This window comes from Nannospalax galili, unplaced genomic scaffold (genome assembly GCF_000622305.1).
Source record: "Nannospalax galili isolate Female #2095 unplaced genomic scaffold, S.galili_v1.0 scaffold364, whole genome shotgun sequence".
Lineage (NCBI taxonomy): Eukaryota > Metazoa > Chordata > Mammalia > Rodentia > Spalacidae > Nannospalax > Nannospalax galili.
In genome coordinates this window covers 360,252-379,646 of record NW_008352752.1, presented here as the reverse complement: position 1 = coordinate 379,646, position 19,395 = coordinate 360,252, and the positions used below count along the sequence as shown (strand labels likewise).

Here is a 19,395-nt window from a genome sequence, read left to right as displayed (position 1 = left end):
CCAAGCTCTCGCACTATTTCCAGCACTTGTTTAACGTTTCCTGAGCTTTGGAAGGGGTTATATAGAAAAAAAAAAAAAAAAAAAAAACTCACCCAGGTCCAGGTCCAAATGGATTCACAGCAGAATTTTACCAGACAGCCAAAGATCTAAGAGAATACTGCTTAAATTATTCAAGAAGATAGAATCAGAGGGAGAACTCCCAAAGTCTTTCTATGAAATCAGTATCACTCTAATATCAACACCAGGTAAAGACAAGAACAAAAAGAAAACCATAGGCCCGTATCCCTAACAGCCATAGATACAAAATGCTCAACAAAATACTTTCAAACCACATATGGACATAGCAAAAAGATCATCCACCATGATCAAGTTTGCTTTATTTCAGGGATGCAGGGATGGTTCAACACATGCTAAGTCAATAAACATAATAAATTTTACAAAAGGATATAAAAACATGTCAATAGATAATGAAAAGGCCTTTGACAAAATTCAGCATGCATTCATGATAAAAGTCCTAGAGGGAATTGGACTAGAGGGAACATACCTCAACATAATTAAAGCTATGTACAACAGACCCACAGCCAACATCATTGTAAATGGAGAAAAACTCAAAGCAATTCCATTAAAATCAGGAGCCTGACTAGACTGCCCCCTTCCCCATGCCTTTTCAATACAGTGCTTGAAACTCTAGCTGAGCAATAAGACAAGCGAAGGAAATTAAAGGGATTCTAATTGGAAAAGAAGAGCTCAAATTATCCTTGTTGCAGATGATATGGTATATTATCATAAGAGATCCCCAGAATTTCACCTGATCACATCTAGAAATGATCAATACTTTCAACAAAGTGGCAGGATATAAAATCGGCTTACAAAAATCAGTAGCCTTCCTTTATACCCAAAGCGAAGAATCAGAGGGAGAAATCAAGGAAACACTCCCATTCACAGTTACCTCGAAAAAATAAAATATCTAGGAATAACCCTAACCAAGAACATTAAAGATCTCTACAGTGAAAACTTTGAGTAACACAGCAAGGGATAGCAGTGGGGAAACTGAGCAAGAATAAAATCTTTTTATTCAAACAAACAAAAAGAATGCAGTGGAAACTTTGATTGTCATTGCCTCAGATCCATAGATGGCTTTTGGTAGGATGGTCATTGTCGCAATATTAGTTCTACCAATCCATGAGCTCAGAAAGTCTTTCCATCTTCCGGTGTCTTCCTCAGTTTCTTCAGAGATTTAAAGTTTTCGTTGTAGAGATCCTTCACTTCCCTGGTTAAGTTATTCTGAGATTTCTTTCTGAGGCTGTTGTGAATAGGAGGTTTCCAGGGTCTGTCTCCGCATGCTTGCGGTTTGTGTGTAGAAAAGCTACTGATTTCTGTAAGTTGAGTTTCTATCCTGCCACTTTGCTGAAAATGATCATTTCTAGAAGTTTTTTGGTGGAATTTTGGGAATCCCTTACGATACCATATCATCTGTAAGTGGGAATAATTCTTCTCCTATCTGTATCTCTTGAATTTCATTCTCTTATCTTAAGGCTGTAGCTTGGGCTTCAAGGAGTGAGGATAGTGGTCAGCCCTGCCTCATTCTTTAATTGCTTCAAGTTTTCTCAATTTAGGATGATACTGGTGGTGGGTTTGTCATACAGAGCCTTTCCCATGTTGAGGTATGTTTGCTCCAATCCTGTTCCCCTAGGACTTTATCAGGAAAGCATGCTGGGCTTTGTTGTAATATGAATTCTGCATTCAACAGGGATTTTAAATTTTGTTTGTTTGCTTTTTTTCTTGGTACTGAGGCTAGTTGCATGCTAAGTGCTCACCACTGGACTATATCCCCAGTCCTCTCAGGTGATTTAAACCCCTTCACTGTGACTTTGGATTTTCAAACTTTTCATGTTTCTAGAAATCTTTTTCTCTTTGTTCTTTGGTTCAGAACATACAAGTTCCTGATTTTTATTGTAATTTTGAATGTGAGCTCTTTCTTCCCCATCTTGAACCCAAAATCTGCATTAAATTTCCATAAGGACACGTGCATCACTTTGAAAAGCGTGTGTAAACAGGGATCTGAGGGAACATGAGGAAAGGAGCCTCCTGTGACAGTGAGAAGAAATGTCCCTCTGGGTGGAGCAGAAAGCTGGCCCATCTGAGGAAAAGGCCGTCCAGGAGGCGTCCTCAAAGCGTGCTCAGAGCAGCAAGGAGCTCTCCCAGTAGGGGAAAGTGCAGGAGGCGCTGCCGGGGCCACTGAGAATTCAGACACCCCTTGATAGCTCTGCGCATCTGACAGAGTCCACAGCAACTGCAGGTTTCTTTTCAGGACTTAGTGGGCACCAAACCCAAGTTCCTGACGTAGAGCTGGCGGTAGAGCTCGCGTAGAGCTCGAGGGGTCGTAGGTCTTCTCACCCAGATGGTGTTTTGCTGAGAAGTCCTGACTTAGTGGAATGGAGTAATGCTTAATCCATAACTAATAGTCTTCCGTGTCTGTGTGTACATATGTGTGTGACTGTGTGGATGTATGTATGCATGTGTGTGCATGTGTATGCATCTGTCTATGTCTGTGTGTATATATGCGTGTTTGCATGAGTGTGATTTTACATATGTGTGAGTGTATGCATGTGTGTACATGTGTGTCTATGTTTGCGTGTGAGTTTGTGTATGTGTGTGAGAATGTGTGTTTTTGTGTATATTTGTGTATGGCTGTGTATGCATTATGTGAGTGTATGTGCATATGAGTGTGGATGTGTGTGTAAGTGCCTGTGTGTACATGTTTATGCATGTGTGAGAGTGTGTCCACATGCAAGTGTTTGTGTGTGCATTTGTGTGTGTGTTTGCGTGTGTGTTTAGTTGGTGGTCCTGGGGACTGAATCAGGGTTTGGCCATGCTAAGCATGTGCGCTACCACTCCAAACACTGCTTCATAATTTTGGAACTTAGGTATTTTCCTTAAACTCTGTTGCACATCTGTGTTTTCTCTGTACCAGCCTATCAGAGCTGCAAACTCAAAGGACCAGCAGTTCCTTTCTGTCTGACTTGTACATAGAAGGCTAATACTGTGTTCATGAGATATGCCTGTATTAACAAGCAGGGGTTATTTCTTTCACCCTATGCACAGAAGTCCAGTTCGATGGGCTTACAACGCTCTTCACCGCACTTCGGGCTTCTTTGCAATTATTTATAAACATTTAATTTCCTTTTAGTTATGCACAAAAGTATATACCTATATCATGTACACACATATGTGTTACATGTGTCACGTATGGATGTTATAAATGTCATGAAATAGTTTGTATATATAGTATTAAAGAATGAGTTGCTCTATAAATTATTTTCACTTTTCCCTGTTTCTGTAATGAGGAACAATTCAAGACCCTGCTAAATGTGAGGTTTTAGGCCCCGTAAGCAGAATGGTTCTTCAGAGCCAATAATGGAAGGGTCAATTGTAGCTACAAATTTCAGGGAATGTATTTCTCTTCCACTTACAGCCAAAACTAAGGCAAACATGCTTCTTTGACTTTCCCTTTGTGTGCCCCCTTTTATAAAGATGATAAAATTACCAGTGTTTGAATTGGAAAATCTCAGCTATTAATTAGATTTTCTATGAGGAGGAAATTGGCTTACTGTCACTCAGAGTAGCTTTGGAATTCTCCTTCGCAGTTTGAAAACCACTGAAACAGCACAAGCAGCCTGCTGACCTTGCCACACACCTACAGACATTGTCCAAGAGCTTGGGCTGCTTGTAGATTTAAATACGCCGAAAGTTACTCCTACTCTAGTAATAATCATGTTTAATTATAATTTGAAAGAATTCTGGCCTGGGCATGTTGACACGTGCCTTTAATCCCAGCACTTGGGAGGCAGAGGTAGGAGGATCTTTGTGAGTTCAAGGCCGGCCTTATCTACATAGTGAGATCTAGGCCAGCTGGGACTACAGGGAGACCCTGTCTTAAAAAGACCAAAAAAAAAAAAAAAAAAAAAAAAAAAAAAATTAAAAAAAAAAAAAAAAAAAAAAAAAAAAAAGAGAGAGAATTCTGATAGAATAAAAAAAATTAACACAAAAAGACAATTTGAACATTTAACAATTACAGTGAAATAAGCATTTCCATTTTGTTGGTTTTAATCTGCTTTTAGTAATTTGAATCTATAATAATATAGCATATTCTATTTATTTTTTAAATATTTATTTTTATTTCTTATGTGTATGAATGTTTTGCCTGCATGTATGTCAGTGTGCCATGTATGTGCATTGACCATAGAGGCCAGAAGAGGACATCAGAATCACTGGAACTGGAGTTACAGGTAGTTGTAAGCCACCATGTGGGTTCTAGGAAATCAAGCCAGGTCCTCTGCAAGAGCAGCCAGTGTTCTTAACCTCTGAGCCATCTCCCTAACCCAGCATATTTTAGTTTTCAATTTTTGAAGGTATGAAACAAAAAGAAACAAACCCATAACATCATCATATTAGACTTTTGCAAGCAATAAACATCCTATACATGGGTCATCAGATCATCCCAGAGTGGAGTGTGGGATGCCATGGAATGACCATTTAGTCCTGTAGTTCCCTGGAGCCCAGGCTCAGCTGGGCATCCTTCTGTACCAGGCTCCTGAACATTGCCCAAGGGTCACAGGGGGATGTGCTGCTATTTGTGAGGGGAGCAGGAGCTTCAGACCACTCAGGCTCCACTGGGCTCTGCTCAGCAGCTGCATGACCTGTGCCAGGGCTCCAGCCCTTTAGTAAGTTCACCGGTATGTGGAGGGCTGCAGTACATATGCTGGGGGTGGCGCAGTGATTAACTGAAATAATAACCAAAGATCCAGCATGGCACCATGAAAGGTAGACATGTCATCTCCAACACAGAGCTAAACCACATTATTTGTTTGAGTATATATGAACCAGAGATTCACAACACTAGAGAGTTGATGAAATGTAAGAAACAGTGTTTATTTTCTTATATTTTAATAATTGTAATATAGACAAAATGTATTTATGTTGAAATTGTCTGTTGACTCATTGACAAAATGAGATGAAATGTTCCTTAATGTAATATAAACACTGTTTCTTTTGGACAATACTACTTTGGAAAGAAAGATTATAGCTGGATCCTTGCCTGAGGTTGGAAAATATAGTCCAGTTGGATTAAAGATTTAAATGTCAAAATGTTTGCAAGTGAAGGGCGACAGATCAGTAGAAACATGCAGTGATGTTTTTAAAACTGTCTTTGTGTGGAGCTGGAGACATGGCTCAGTAGCTAGGAGCACTCACTGCTCTTCCAGAGGACCAAGGTTCCATTCCCAGCACCCACTTGACAGCTCTGTCACCCTCTCCCGGCCTCCATGGGCCCCACACACATGCAAGTAAACATAGTGGCAATCCAGATACTTGTGCAAATAAAAATAGATCATTTTTTAAAAATAAACTTTGTCTGGAGAAAACTTGGGCTATTTGTCCTTGCTACTTTTCTATTGCTGTGATAAAACACTGCCCAAAACCAACTTGGGGAGGAAAGGGTTTGTTTCACCTTACACTCCATCATCGGGGAAAGCCAGGCAGGAGCTCAGGGCAGGAACCCAGAGGAAGGAACTGAGGCACGGTGCTGCTTACCAGGCTTGCTTCCCTGCTCTGTGTTCAGCCTGCTTTCTTATACAACTCAGGACCACCTGCCCAGGGGTGGCACCGCCCACAGTGGGCTAGGCCCTCCATGAATGGCTCACAAACATGGCCACAGTCCAATCCAATCAAGGAACTTTCCCAATTGAGGCTCCCTCTTCCCAGGTGTGTCACATTGACCACTAAAGCTGTCCAGGATACTATTCAAGACATAATGTTTAGTCACCAAATTTAGATAGATGGATAAGTTTGAAAACATAAAATTTTAAGTTTTAAACTATATAAAGTACAAAGTCAAGTATTACAATTTTTAACTACATATATGACAAGAAATGGCTTTTAGCATTCAAAGAGCTGTTATTAAAAAGTACTAACAATTTAAAACATGGCGAGTAATTGACTTCATCAAAACTTTTGTTTAAATAAATATTTAACTATGTGTTCATTCACATTTGTGATTTTTAAAATGTAATAATACAATATTTTTAGCCATTAAGATGCTAAACAATACTCACGTGATATTTGTAGTTTGGATGTGTGTGGTAGATAAGGCATATCTATGAACTTGCTTTGATTATAAATTGCTGAATGAAACTTGGAATAGCAATACAAAAAAAATTAAATATACATACTTTCTCCTGGTAGTTAATTTACTGAAAGTCTTGGGCCTGAAACAAAAATAGTTATAAATATGGCTTTCATGTTTATATTAGAAATTATTTGGGAAAAATCAGCTTTTTAAAAATGTTGAATAGAGTTCAACATTTTTCATGATTGTGGTGTGGAAGAACAGGATGGGAAAGGAATTCTTCATGCTTGGCTGAGCCCTTGAGGGCTCTTCTGTCCTCATGCAAATTTTGTGTTAATGCCTAAAAATCAATGCAGGTGGTACAACAATGACATATCCGTAAACTGTAATGAACTAAAATTAAATTAAGCTTCCTCAGGAGCAAGCAGATAATCTTAGGTGTTTGAAAATATATACAGCACTGTGTGCTAGCAAGTAACCCATCAGAACTCGCTATCCTCACGTTGAAATGATGCACTCTTTGATGCCTGACGAGTCCTATTTCCCTCCAGACAGAGCCAAAGGAAGATCAAGGGCAGGGACCCACTTTGACTCAGCCCGAAGGCGGAGCCGAGCTGTCCTTTATCACATCTCAGGACACCTGCAAAGAAGAGAAAAGAACAAACTGAAAATAAATAATGTAGGTGATGTGCGTACACTGCGGACATGAGTCTCCCTGGGAAATGGTGTTTGATTCACGGAAGGAAGGCTCCAGTGACTCCTCCTGGCCTCCTTAGACTCTTCTCACATTGGTTTGCACATCCCTATAAATAACAAACTGGGAAGGGCTGTAGTCATGAGGCTTTCTGTAATAAAAGTGCTCAATCATAGTATTATCACACCATAGAGATTAGAATGTTACACGGTGCAGTATGGTATCGGGAATCTGCAAATTGGGACAGACTGGTCATGTTTGGGGAAACTAGGCAATATAGCAAGTTGGCTGTCATTTGGAATTATTGTGACACTTTTCTGCTTTAACTTTATTACATATAGTTTTGTGATTCTGTGTGTGTATGTGTGTGTGTGTGTGTGTGTACACGTGTACTACAGTGCACACGAGGAGGCCAGAGAACAGCTTGCAGGAGTCTGTTCTCTCCTTCTACTGTGTGGGTTCAGGGAATCGAACCCAGGTCCTCAGGATTGGCAGCAGGTACCTTCACCTGCTGAACCAGCCCTGATATGACAGGCTTTGTATGAGTATCTGTGCCTTACTGTCATGTTGATTTCCTGAGAGTCCACAAGTCTCAGGAGACTTAATGCCACCTGATCTGTGGCTCCCTTCCCAGGTTCCTGTTTACAGCTCCCTTAAGTTACCAAGTCAGTCTTGGTGACTGTTGACAAGTTCTCAGAAGATACAAAGGTAGCCACATCTGTGCCAGATCACACACCTGCACCCAGATAAGCATCGAAACAAGACTCATCCAGAGGCCTGGTTGTGCCAGAAGCCCACACCGTCTTCTTGCTTTAGTTGAAAACCATTTGCTCAAGACTCATGTAAATACCACAGGTATCACTGAGCTTTAAAATGCATTTGCTGAGCTTTGTGTTTTCCCCATTAGATTCAACAAACTACAAAATATTGCTTAAAAATCTGATTGAAAAAAATCATAACTCCCACTCCTTAGCTAATTGCTTAATTGCTGTTCATTATCAGAACTATAAACCTCAGGGTACAGCATTAAAATAATGCGTAGTCATTACGGATGGCCCATCAAGTTGGAGACACTCGTGCCGAAGGTGAATTGACTTCTGAGGCGAGGTGTGCAGTCAGGTCTTTTCAGCAAGACAGAGAGCAGCTACCAGACGGCAGAAAGAGAAAATGATCAGGACACGACTGCATAGTGTACTGGCCAATGTGCAGGAGAATCCTGGCTACAATAAACACACACACACACACACACACACACACACATACACACACACGCATGTGCACGCACAGGAATTATTAGAACTTGGGGCTGGAGAGATGGCTCAGTGGTTAAGAGCACTGACTGCTCTTGCAGAGGACCTGGGTTTGATTCCCAGCACCCACATGGTGGCTAACAACCATCTGTAATTCAGCCTTCTCTTCTGGCCTCTACAGACATTTCATGCATGTAGTGCACTTACATGCTTGCAGGCAAACAATTCCCCACACACACTTATACATTCTCACACTTACACACTCACATATGTACACTAACACATTTACACACTCAGGTGATTGTGCAATGATGTGCTCAGGATTTTAATTGACAACGGTTCTGAATTTAAGTCAAATCTGAGATATTTAATTCTCGGTATAAGCTTAAAATATGTTTCAGTAATAATTTGATGATAACTTTAAGCTACGTGCTTGAAGTTTCCTATAAAAAATGGAAACTGCACTGTTCACGTACAAAGATGACTGACGTATGGCTCAGCTTTTACCTCAGCATCACAGAGCTCCATGGAGTCAGCATGATGCACAGTAAACACCTTCCCCTGGCACCCATCCTTGCCCTAGAACACCCTGAAACTCGACAACACCACAGCGAAGATCCCTTTTCAGACAAAAACATAAAGTGCTCCTGACACTTTGTCAGAGTAAACAGGGAAAAAGTTATATTTCAATGTGTCACATGCTTGTGTCACTTCCAAGTGCTTTCTCGACCCTGAGGACATGAACACTTGTAGACCCAAAGCCTTCTTCTGTGCTCTTTCCTGAGCCTTGAAAACTCCAAAGAGAATTCTTCATTACCTCAGTTTTATGACAAAGTCCAGCTTTGGAACTTGGCTGGATGGGACAAGCACAGTGGCAGGTGGGCACCCAGGAACCACCTAGAAGTAAAGCAGTGACCCACCATGGAGTACGGGCACTAAGAAGAGGGCCAAGTGAGACTATGAACAGGAAGTAGACATGTGTTGGGCAAAGGGAGGCATGGATGTTGAGGAGACAGAACGATCTAATCACAGACATTGCCACTAAGAGGTAAAGTTCATGTCTGTTCCCATTTCCGGATAAACGCACCATACTAATCTGGCCTTCCCTCGGTGACTGAGACAGGAAAACAGCCCTGTGACCTGCAGGTGATACGTATCGACAGCTGCAGTCTGTTAATTCAACCAACTTTCACACTTGGGTTCTTGCAGCCTTTCCTGGATTTCTTATTAATTGAGGTCAAAGCAATGTCTGCACCTGCATGTATCTGATCATGGGCTTGTCAAATTCCCACACACCCTGCTGTTGAGCCTGCTTTGACTGATAGCAGTAGTAACACAAAGGGAATTGTTCATCAAAAACTCTAGCTAGTCTGCATTAACTAGCTGCTCAATGAGCACTGCCTTCCCCTCTTGGACATGAATAACAACCCCTAAAGTAACCATTTCTCACTCACTGGCTGCCCAGTTCCTGAATATATTCATATAATCAAGGTAATGAGGTTTGAGGTTCCAATTAGAAATTTTACCAACACGACAGAATGCATGTATAACCGAGTTGTCTTTTGAAAGACAAGAAAAGGGCTTTAACCCTAGAACGTTAGTTATCTCTACCCTTCTCTGGAAAACAAAAGCTACCTTTGCTGACATCAGCAGAATTCCAGGTCAGATATATTCTTTAGATAATGACTCTTCCCTGAAAACTGCTTGTCAATAGAGTAGGTATTCATCGCCACAGCAATAAGTTTGTAAGCATGCCTTTGCTTTTACGCTATGTGTAGGATGATACTTGCACTGGGTATTTTCACATGACATTTGAGATAACAGTCTTTTTGTCTTTTAATGACCCTAATCTAGATTGCTCAGTAAACATTCATGACAAAATTCTGCACAGTAACACATTAACAACAATGACGATTCAATTTTAATATAGTTACATGCCACATAGCAGGGGGAGATGGCCACTCATCCTAAGAAATGTGTTATTAGGGGTTGTGCTGGTACATGAACACCATATAACCTGTCCACACAGATCTAGATAGTGTAGGTTGGGGCTTTAGATGTGTCTCAGCCTTGGCTCACACCACCTGTAACTCCAGCTCCAAGGTGATCTGACACTGACCTTCACAGGCACCTGCACTCCTGCTCACACGTCACACATAGACTCGCAAACATACATTTAATTTAAAAAATACAAATAACTTTTTTAAAAAAGACAGTACAGGTCAGTGACAGTCAGAAAATGAGTTTACCAGATGTGGGAGGCTGTGGGTGTAGCAGTGAATGATGGCTTTACAGTAAGCCTCAGAAATAAGTAGGGCGGCTAGAGAGATGGCTTAGTGGTTAATAACACTAGCTGTTCTTACAAAGGCCCTAGATTCAATTCCCTGAACCCACATGGCAGCTAACAACCATCCATAACTCCAATTCCAGGGGATCTGACTCCCTCTTCTGACCTCTCCGGCCATTACATGTACATGGTGCACTCACGCACACATACACACTAACACATATAAGGAAGCAAGACACACACATAAAATAAAAATAATAAATATTTTACAAAATAAGTAGGTGCACACTAAAATAATAAAATATTATAAACACCTAAGCCTGTAACAATTTTTATTACTATCACCCATATTGTTGTACTATGCATAGTTGTCTATGGTATGTTTTATGTGACTGACCATCTAGTATATTCTTTACACCAGTGTCACCAGCAGGTGATGCTCTGTGATATCACAGTAGTTACATCACTAGTAGGTGATAGGAATGTTTCATTTCTTGGAATCTTGTGGAACCACCATTACTGTCATAGAAAACCAGGCAGTCCAGAAATCAAGCACTTGTTGGAAAAGTTGAAGAACTCATCTTTTTTTATATTTTATTTATAATTTTTATTTTTGGGGTATGAGTGTATTGCCCTGCATGTATGTAAGCATACCCATGTCATGCAGTGCCCCTGGAGGTTAGAAAAAGATGTTAGATCCCCTGGAGTTGGAATTACAGATGGTTGTTAGCCGCCATGTGGGTGCTGGGACTCAAACCCAGATCCTCTGCAGGAGCAGTGAGTGCTCTTAAATACTGAACCATCTCTCCAGCCCTGTGAGAACTCACTCATTACACTAGCAGACCCAGAAGAGCTAACACGCTAAAGTTCTGGTCCCAATTACAGAAATCTATAAACTTTTGCAGGGTTTTTGATGTCATTACTTTTTAAAAAAATTTATTTTGTGTGTATGAGTGTATTGCCTGCATGTTTGTAAGTGTACCCATGTGGTGCAGTATCTGCAGAGGTCAGAAGAAGGCCTTGGACCCCCCAGACTGGAATTACAGACAGTTGTTAGCCACCATGTGGGTGCTGGGAAATGAACGCAGTCCTTGCAAGAGTAGCCAGTGCTCTTAACTTCTGAACCACCTCTCCAGTCCCTTCATGTCATTTAACAGTTATGGCATTCAGAGCTTTAACTATTCTACGTGACTTTCAGTACAAATGTCTACATGTCTGAAAGCCAGTAGAGGAAATTCCTTAAATGGTCAGTGTGTTTACAGAAGCAGATATGGCAGATAAGGGCTAGGGCATCCACAGCTGTGCAGTTACTGCTGGTACCAACACTAAGGTTACAGATGTTTCAGCAGGTAACTGTGGGATCTGCTTTTTGGCCCCTCTGTGTTCTCCATCTTAATTTTGCCATCCTGATCAGTGTGGCTAAGTATTTTATAGGAAGGCATTGCTGAGATTACAGTGACTTCTAGTTGGCCTAAAACACAGTAAAGTACAGGAATCAAGCATAAGAAAATAATCTCAGACATACAAACACAACATCAAATACACGGGCGCATTTCTTTACTGTATCATGACAATGAAGTCCATGGCTAACCACCACAGCACAGTTACGGAGCACCGGATGGTAGGTACACGTCAGGTTTTTAAAATCACCTGTAAAGTATTTGACATTGTGTGTATAAACAGTCCCATTCCCAACGTGTATTTATCGCCGTGTAATCTTTGTTTCTAATACTGTTTCTTTTCCTTCTCTTTATCCCCAGAATGTTTTTGTAGATAAACCAGCATTTCCAGAGTATAAAGTTTCTGATGCAAAAAAGTCCAAGTTCATCTTGTTGCATTTTAGCACTTTTAAAGCTGGCTGGGACTGGCTGATTTTGCTGGCGACGTTTTATGTTGCCGTGACTGTACCTTACAACGTGTGCTTCATTGGAAATGACGATCTCTCCACAACCAGGAGCACCACGGTCAGTGACATCGCTGTGGAGATTCTCTTCATTATAGGTAAGAGTCAGAAGCTGCTGACTGCTGAGAGATTTGCACTTGGGAAGATTTTTCTGAGGGGAATGTGAACCAAGCTGCGTTTGCATGACTCAACCTGTGATGTGAATTCTGGAGATCCACACGCTTGGCTTTCTGGAATTGCATCCTCCCGTTTTCCCACTGTCCCTTACTGAATCATGTTGTGTCTCTATATTTATTTGATCAAAAATGGGTCAAAAAGGACTTAGCAGCTGTTTTCTTTCTACTGTTGCCTCATTGGAGATAGTAACCATGGAGAGGCAGAGACGGCTGAGCAAGTAGTCTGGGATTCTAACAGTGGTCCAGGAAGTCCTAGGGGCGTGGTCCAGGGAGCCCTGGGGGCGTGGTCCAGGAAGCCTTAGAGGCATGGTTCTGGAAGCCCTTGGGACGTGGTTTTTTCCTGTTCTCTTGGTATGTTGGTGATGGACTCGGCCTATGGCCTGGGTGCAGAAGCAAAAGAAGGGGACAGCTACCTAAGTCAGTCAAAGAAGCAGGTCCTGGATTCAACTTAAGAGGCCCCAAGGGATATTTGCTCCTGGTATTTACTCTAGAATCCTGGGAACCTCCCTTGGTAGCATATCTGTTCCACCTCTGTAGGCCTGTTCCTACACCCCTGTCCCTTAGTCTTCCTCTTGTTCAGCCTGAGGCCTGGATCTTGCTCGCTCATCTAGAACAGGTTCTGGTTTCCTTTAACCGAATGTTTGAGTGGGTTCTGTGACTGAGTGATAGTGAGCCCTGTAGCTGAACGTTGGTATATGCTTGCTCTACTCGGGTGTGTATGCTCTTGGCATGATTCCTGACCCACCATGATCACTGCTCCTACAGTGCCCTCAGCCAAGAGCCCTGTGAGGACCCTTGCCCCCCCCCCAAAGTGGCAGCTGTAGTTTGTTCAGGCCACAAGATGGCAATGCTGTGTAGTTAGGTAACTGGGTAATGCTACAACTCCATTTAATGTTTTAAAATCAAGTATTTTCATTCTGAGAGAGATAAAAGCATAAAGGGGTGTGTTTGACTTCATGAACGGTCAGGTTATGTCTTTTCAGCTTGAGTTTAAAATCATGGACAAATCGGGTGTGCCCTCACCATTCCACTTGATTTCATAGCCCCTCAATGTGTCAGCCTTCCATGTCTCCTCCTAAGGCCCATGACACACACAACACCATCACCCTAAAAACACCCCAGTGACCCAAAGTTCTCACAATCTTGTGCTGCCAATGCCTCTCTGAGCCCAATTTTCCTCCTTATAATGAGTTCTTAGGGCTTCCGGAAGTAACAAATAGAAGTGTGCGTTCTACAAACAGTACGTCATCTTTTTAATATCTCTGTTCCTTCCTTGGGGAAAGTTGTATCTTGAGTTTTCTTCACCATGCTTCCTGATTTTTGAGATTTGAAAACTCAGGCACAAGACTCCATTCTCACGGGAGGCGGACCCGTTTGCTCCATCAGACTTCTTCTGACAGAGCAAGTCGTTTATTTGGGGATGTGCTCTCCTCTAGGAGACTGGTGGAAATGGCTTTGCTTCTCTGAGGGTTGCTCTGAACGCCTTTGTGTTTACTTTTCCTGTGATTTCTACCGCTTAGGCAGCAAATCGGCTCGCACAATAGCCGGCATCCACCCACCACTAACTGAAGAACAAGTCCTAAAGTCCATTGCTGTTTTGAGCCAGTTCTGTTTCTGCAGACAGTTTTACAATTAGCGAATTGGGTGGGCCAGTGGTGCTGCTGAGACGCCTGCTGGGGATGGTGCATTGACTGGCTTAATTTTGTAAGCAGTAAGATTTAGTTGCTGTTCTGATGCCTTCCTGGTCTTTTAAATAAGTGTAGGTACATATACCACTTGTTATGACACATTTGAAAGAATAATTTAGAGTAAGATTCCTCCTACTCTAAATTTTGTTTTTTGTTTAAGAGTTTATAGTTTCATTAACCCAAACTTTTATCATATGTATTTTTTCACAAAGGTGACTGAAAATGGTTATTTATAAATAAGCTGTAATATTTGAAATAAGAGTAGGTTATGGCATTGTATGCCTCTAATTCCGGTTCTGTGCTTCCAACTCTGGAGGCAGAGGCTAGACACTGAAACTTTACTTGCAGAAACACAAAACCAACAAAAGATAATAAAATGTATTACTAGAGACCACAGTGTGCTTGACCTATGATATTATATCTTTACAATCCTAAGCAGTATTTGTACCATTTAATATTTATTAAATTAGTATGTGTGGCTTAATACAGATATTTAAGATAATGCGTTTCTGATTTCTGAAATACAGCCTATGATCCCCTGGATCAGTGCTTCTTTTGTGTTTTGGAATTGTTTTTTGTGTGTTGTTTTTGCATTAATGGGGATCAAACTTTGGGAGCCCTCATAGTTCCACTGCTGAGTTCTGCCTTAATCAGTTTAAAGATGGCTTAGGAAAAAAGATCTCCATCCCAGCTGAAAGATGATGTTTTAAGAACTATTTTGCTATTTGCACTAATTCCACATAAATGTTGGGTGATATGTTTACTTTTCAAGTTCCATGCAGAAAAGGTTTGTAGTCAGAATTAAACTTGGGAGAGGATGGATTTCTTTTGGAGATTCATAATACATTTTAGTCTTGTAAATCCTCTAAGAAATCCCATGATAAAGTAATCTATTTCAATATAATTAATCCACCATCTTGCCAAATTTACTTTTAGCTCAGATCTCATTCCTCTCCAGACCACTTAGTAATACTCTTTTGGGTTGACTGAGAAATATGCTTCCTGGGTGGATTCAAGAGACAGTGTGTGAGTACACTGTTAGTCAAGACTTAAATATGAGAGTTGAGCTGGGCTCCTAGCTGCCCTCTTACTCTTAAATTGTTTTGTAAGCCACATTAGTTGTTTGAAATCAGTAGAGCCCAAGGAATGACAGTGTACAAAGTCTGGAAATGAAGTTCCCTTTACATGAAAACTATAATATTTTAAATCACAGTATATTCGAAGACTGTGGAAATTTAAAATAAGGGAATGAATAGCAAATTATCAACCCAATCAATCTTTCTTTCTTCATAGTTCTAGAAACCAAGGCACAGAAGTAACTGATGGCAGAATCAAGCCTCGGGGTTGTTGGATCAGGTTTGTTGTTTAAGAGTTTATAGTCATTCTGATTCCTTTTTATGAAAAAGTCCACTCGAATTTCTTCATTTATTTACAACAGTGAGACAGAAAATGAAAGAAATGAAGGACAACTCGTGTCTTCCATGAACAGAGAAATTGGAAGTTAGTATCTCTGCCATCATACAGATGAGTAAATGAGCTCTGGGGAGTAGAGCTGGCACCAGTTGGCATGACTCAGGGTTGGTCCCGGGTCTGTGCACAACGCTTCCTGCACAGCATTAGGTCTTAGGCTGGGAATGGAGGGAAAGGGGGCACAGTGAAAACATTTCATAAACAAATGTAGCTACGTGAACTATCAGGACATAGTGTCAAGTGAAGCAGGTAAGGGCCATGTAGCAGGCCACCAGTTCCAAGAAAGCCATGAGGGATAGCATCTTCTGGGATGTGTATACTTGAAAATGCGTAAGTTATAAGATTTAAATGTAAAGTAGTCACTACTCCATTTAGAAAAAGAACAATAAATAGAACGTAATAAAAGAAAGCCTGGTGTTAGGATAGAATTGTGAATTGGAGGCCAGCCTAGGCCAGACAAGAGAGGGTGGGTGGGGGAGAGAGAGGAAGGGAAGTAAAGAGGCAAAGAGAAAATCAGAAATTAATGCTCTAGGAAACAGAAAATCAAGAACACTTTGGCAAAATGTGGTGAGGTAGGAAATAACCAACTGTTTAGGTGAACTGCTGTCAGACAAACACGCAAAATGTGTTGAAGTTTTTCTGAAACTAACTGTTTGTAGATGCAAAACAACGGAAACTTATAAAAACCCCCAGTAGGCAAAGTCAGTGTCTCCGTCTTCTAGCACCTAATTTTTACGATAACATTCTGTGTGTATTCAAGGCAGCTATATCGTCTGATAGTCAGAAGCAAGTTGACACAAAAGCTGGTTCAGTGTCCTTCACCTAGAACTCACACCTGAAGGTTTCCATTTGTAAAGAGGAAAGACTTGTGAGGATTTATGGAGCAATTATATGGATACGTAAGCTATTCACTGTTCAGTCAACACTGAAGACTGTTGTCAATAATGCCGAGGGAGGAAAAGCTTCCTTTGACCTTCATTTCTGAGGCTGCGTCTGAAAAGTCAACTGACGTAAGACAGGTCAATATGAAGAGAACATCAGCTTTTGCCTCATATTTAATGTATATACAGAGCCTCATAAAGAAAATGGAACAGCAAAGTAGCTCTTAGGCCCAAACGTAGCTTATTTGTGAGAGAGAGAGAGAGAGAGAGAGAGAGAGAGAGAGAGAGAGACTCCCACATGTATGTGCAGGTGCACTCCCCAATGCATGCATATGTGGAGGCCAGAAGTTGACATGGGCCATCTTCCTCAGTTGCTGTGCATTTTGTTTTTTAAAACAGGGTCTCTCTCTGAGCCAAGATCTCACTGATTGGCTAGACTGGCTGGCCAAGATCTCACTGATTGGCTAGACTGGCTGGCCAAGATCTCACTGACTGGCTAGACTGGCTGGCCCTGAGCTCCAAGGGCATCTGCCTGTCTCTGCCCTGCCCCCAGCACTCAGGTTAGCAGCTGTGCACCATTTATAACTGGCTTTTTACGAGTGTGCTGAGGATCCAAACTTAAGTCCTCATGCGTATGCGCCGGGCACTTCCGTGAGCCCTGTACGTAGCCTCATACACTTTTGAAACAAAGACTAAAAAGCAGTGAAAATACAACGGAACCAAGACCCTGGGCTGACCTGTGGGTCAGTGACTTGGAAATATACTGTGGACTTAACGGGAGAAATGTAGCATTTTATGAAGTGCTCCATTTCTGTGTTGGCTGCAAGTCCAGTAGTAAGACAACGACACAGGGAGTGGCGGGCACTTGCTCATGTGGAACTTTGGGACTTGCTTGTAGGTAGACAGAAGGAACAGAGAGTTTTTTGCGCATCTTATCTGTATCTCAAAGTGGCACAGTCAGAACCCAGTCAGTGTTCCCAACGCACATATCTCGATAGTTAACTTGTTTTTTTGTTTTTATTTTTTGGTCTTTTTGAGACAGGGTCTCCTTGTAGTCACAGCTGTCCTGGAACTCACTATGTAGAACAGGCTGGCCTCCAACTCACAGAGATCCGCCTGCCTCCCAAGTGCTGGGATTTAAGGCGAGTGTCACCATGCCCAGCTTCCTTTCCGTTTTAACACCAGCATCTACCAGAAACCTTGCATTCGTTGGTGTAAGCTGAATAAGCCAGATAACTTTGAGTCTAAAGATCCATCCCACAGCTTTCAAGACCACACATGGCTGGGGATTCATTTACTAGTACAAAGTCAGCTGAAAATCCTTTGTGAACAACTGAGAACAAGATTCTCAAATATCATCATCTTCTGTCCCCTAAGTCCAGCACAGCTCCCCTTATCTGTGATGTACCATGGGACTGGCATGCATTGAATGATCTCAAATAATACCAGAGGACCAGGGACTGGAGAGATGGCTCAGCACTTAAGAGTATTTTCTCCTCTTGGAGAGGACCCAGTTTTAGTTCCCAGCACTCACATGGCAGCTAACAACCATCTGTAAGTCCAGTTCCAGAGGGGTCTGACGCCATCTTCAGGCCTCTGCTGATATCGCACAATTTAGGTACACTTACATACATGTAGGCAAACTCATACAGATAAATAAAATAAACCAATACCAGTGGACCATTGAGTCCAGATTCCTCCTCTCCAATTTCCTGTCAGCACCTCTACAGACAAGAAAATGAGCTGATTTCACCTCCACCCCTTATCCTGCCAGGGTCAGATGTGCTCTGAAAGTACAAACTGGGCTTCCAGTAGCGACGTCTGGAAGGCACTCAGTAGTTAAGGCTTCATCACAAGCTTCAGAGTAGTTGGGGCTTGTCTCTGTTTAACAACTTTCTGACTTGCTGAAGCTGAGATTAGTGCTAGTGTTTGCAAATGTGTTTGTTTGATGATCTCTCCCACATCTCCTCTTTACTGTGACATTCTTTGTAAGTGCACCTCTTCTCACCTCATGTGGAACTGAACAATGTTTGGATGTCACCCAGCTCCAAAGTGTTCATGACTCTCAATTGGAAACCCAGCCCCTAAAGAGGTAGTGTCCTTTTCAAATCAGAGTAAAGTATGTAAATCTCACTGGTACCTAAGAGGATAGGTAAGTTGTTGCCATTCCAATGTATAAGCAAACCCAAATTCAAGATAGTCATTTTCCTGAAAAGTATTAAGATACGCTGCTTCTGCCCTTAGTCAAAGGGTTAAAGTGAATGAGGATGCCTTGGATGCTGATACTAATAACAATAAAGTCAGCATTCCATGGCGATAAAGGAGTTCAGCATTTTGCCTTGACTGACTCGGCATTCCTTGTGGCTCAACCCCATGATTTTGTGTCTGAGGAACAGCTGAGCCTTCCAGGTTAGGTTATACAGCTTTCAAGAACTCAAGTGCCTGGGGGCTGACTGGGGGCAGGGTGTGAGTAGGTAGAAACTTCATTACCTTCTGTCTGGGGACCTCCACGTGCTCTCTCTTTCAAGTCCATTCTTCCTCCTCTGCTGCCTCTAACATTTTTCTACCTATTTTATTCTGTTGCTCAGACATGGGGTGGTAACCAAGGGCCACACATCCACACACTCCAGTGTGCATAACCCAAACCTTAAGCCTGTCTAGTGGAATCTTTCCAGTTGGATTAAGTAAAGGGGTCTTTTACTAATTCAAAGTGGTGCTTACAGTCAGGGCTCAGAATTGACCTTTGATCCACATTGTCAATATTCCAAGATAACATATCTTGAATACTGATATGAGTGGATTATATTGAGCATGTCATAACTCTTGACCAGAAATGGAACAGTGTCCACCAGGCTACTGATCAACACTTTTCAGCTAAATAAGCTGAGGGGTACAGCCGTCACCCAAACCAGAAAACTA

The 19,395-nt window shown here is 41.7% G+C and overlaps 1 protein-coding gene across 1 annotated transcript in view; it reads left to right on the top strand.

The window, feature by feature from the left end:
- Nucleotides 1–19,395, top strand: part of Kcnh8 (potassium voltage-gated channel subfamily H member 8) — a 418,565-nt gene that overhangs the window by 226,393 nt on the left and 172,777 nt on the right. Inside the window, exons 4-5 of the mRNA XM_008849967.1 lie at nucleotides 6,679–6,806; nucleotides 12,119–12,359. Of these exons, the coding sequence (XP_008848189.1) occupies nucleotides 6,679–6,806; nucleotides 12,119–12,359 (369 nt within the window). The remainder of the gene's footprint in view (nucleotides 1–6,678; nucleotides 6,807–12,118; nucleotides 12,360–19,395) is intronic.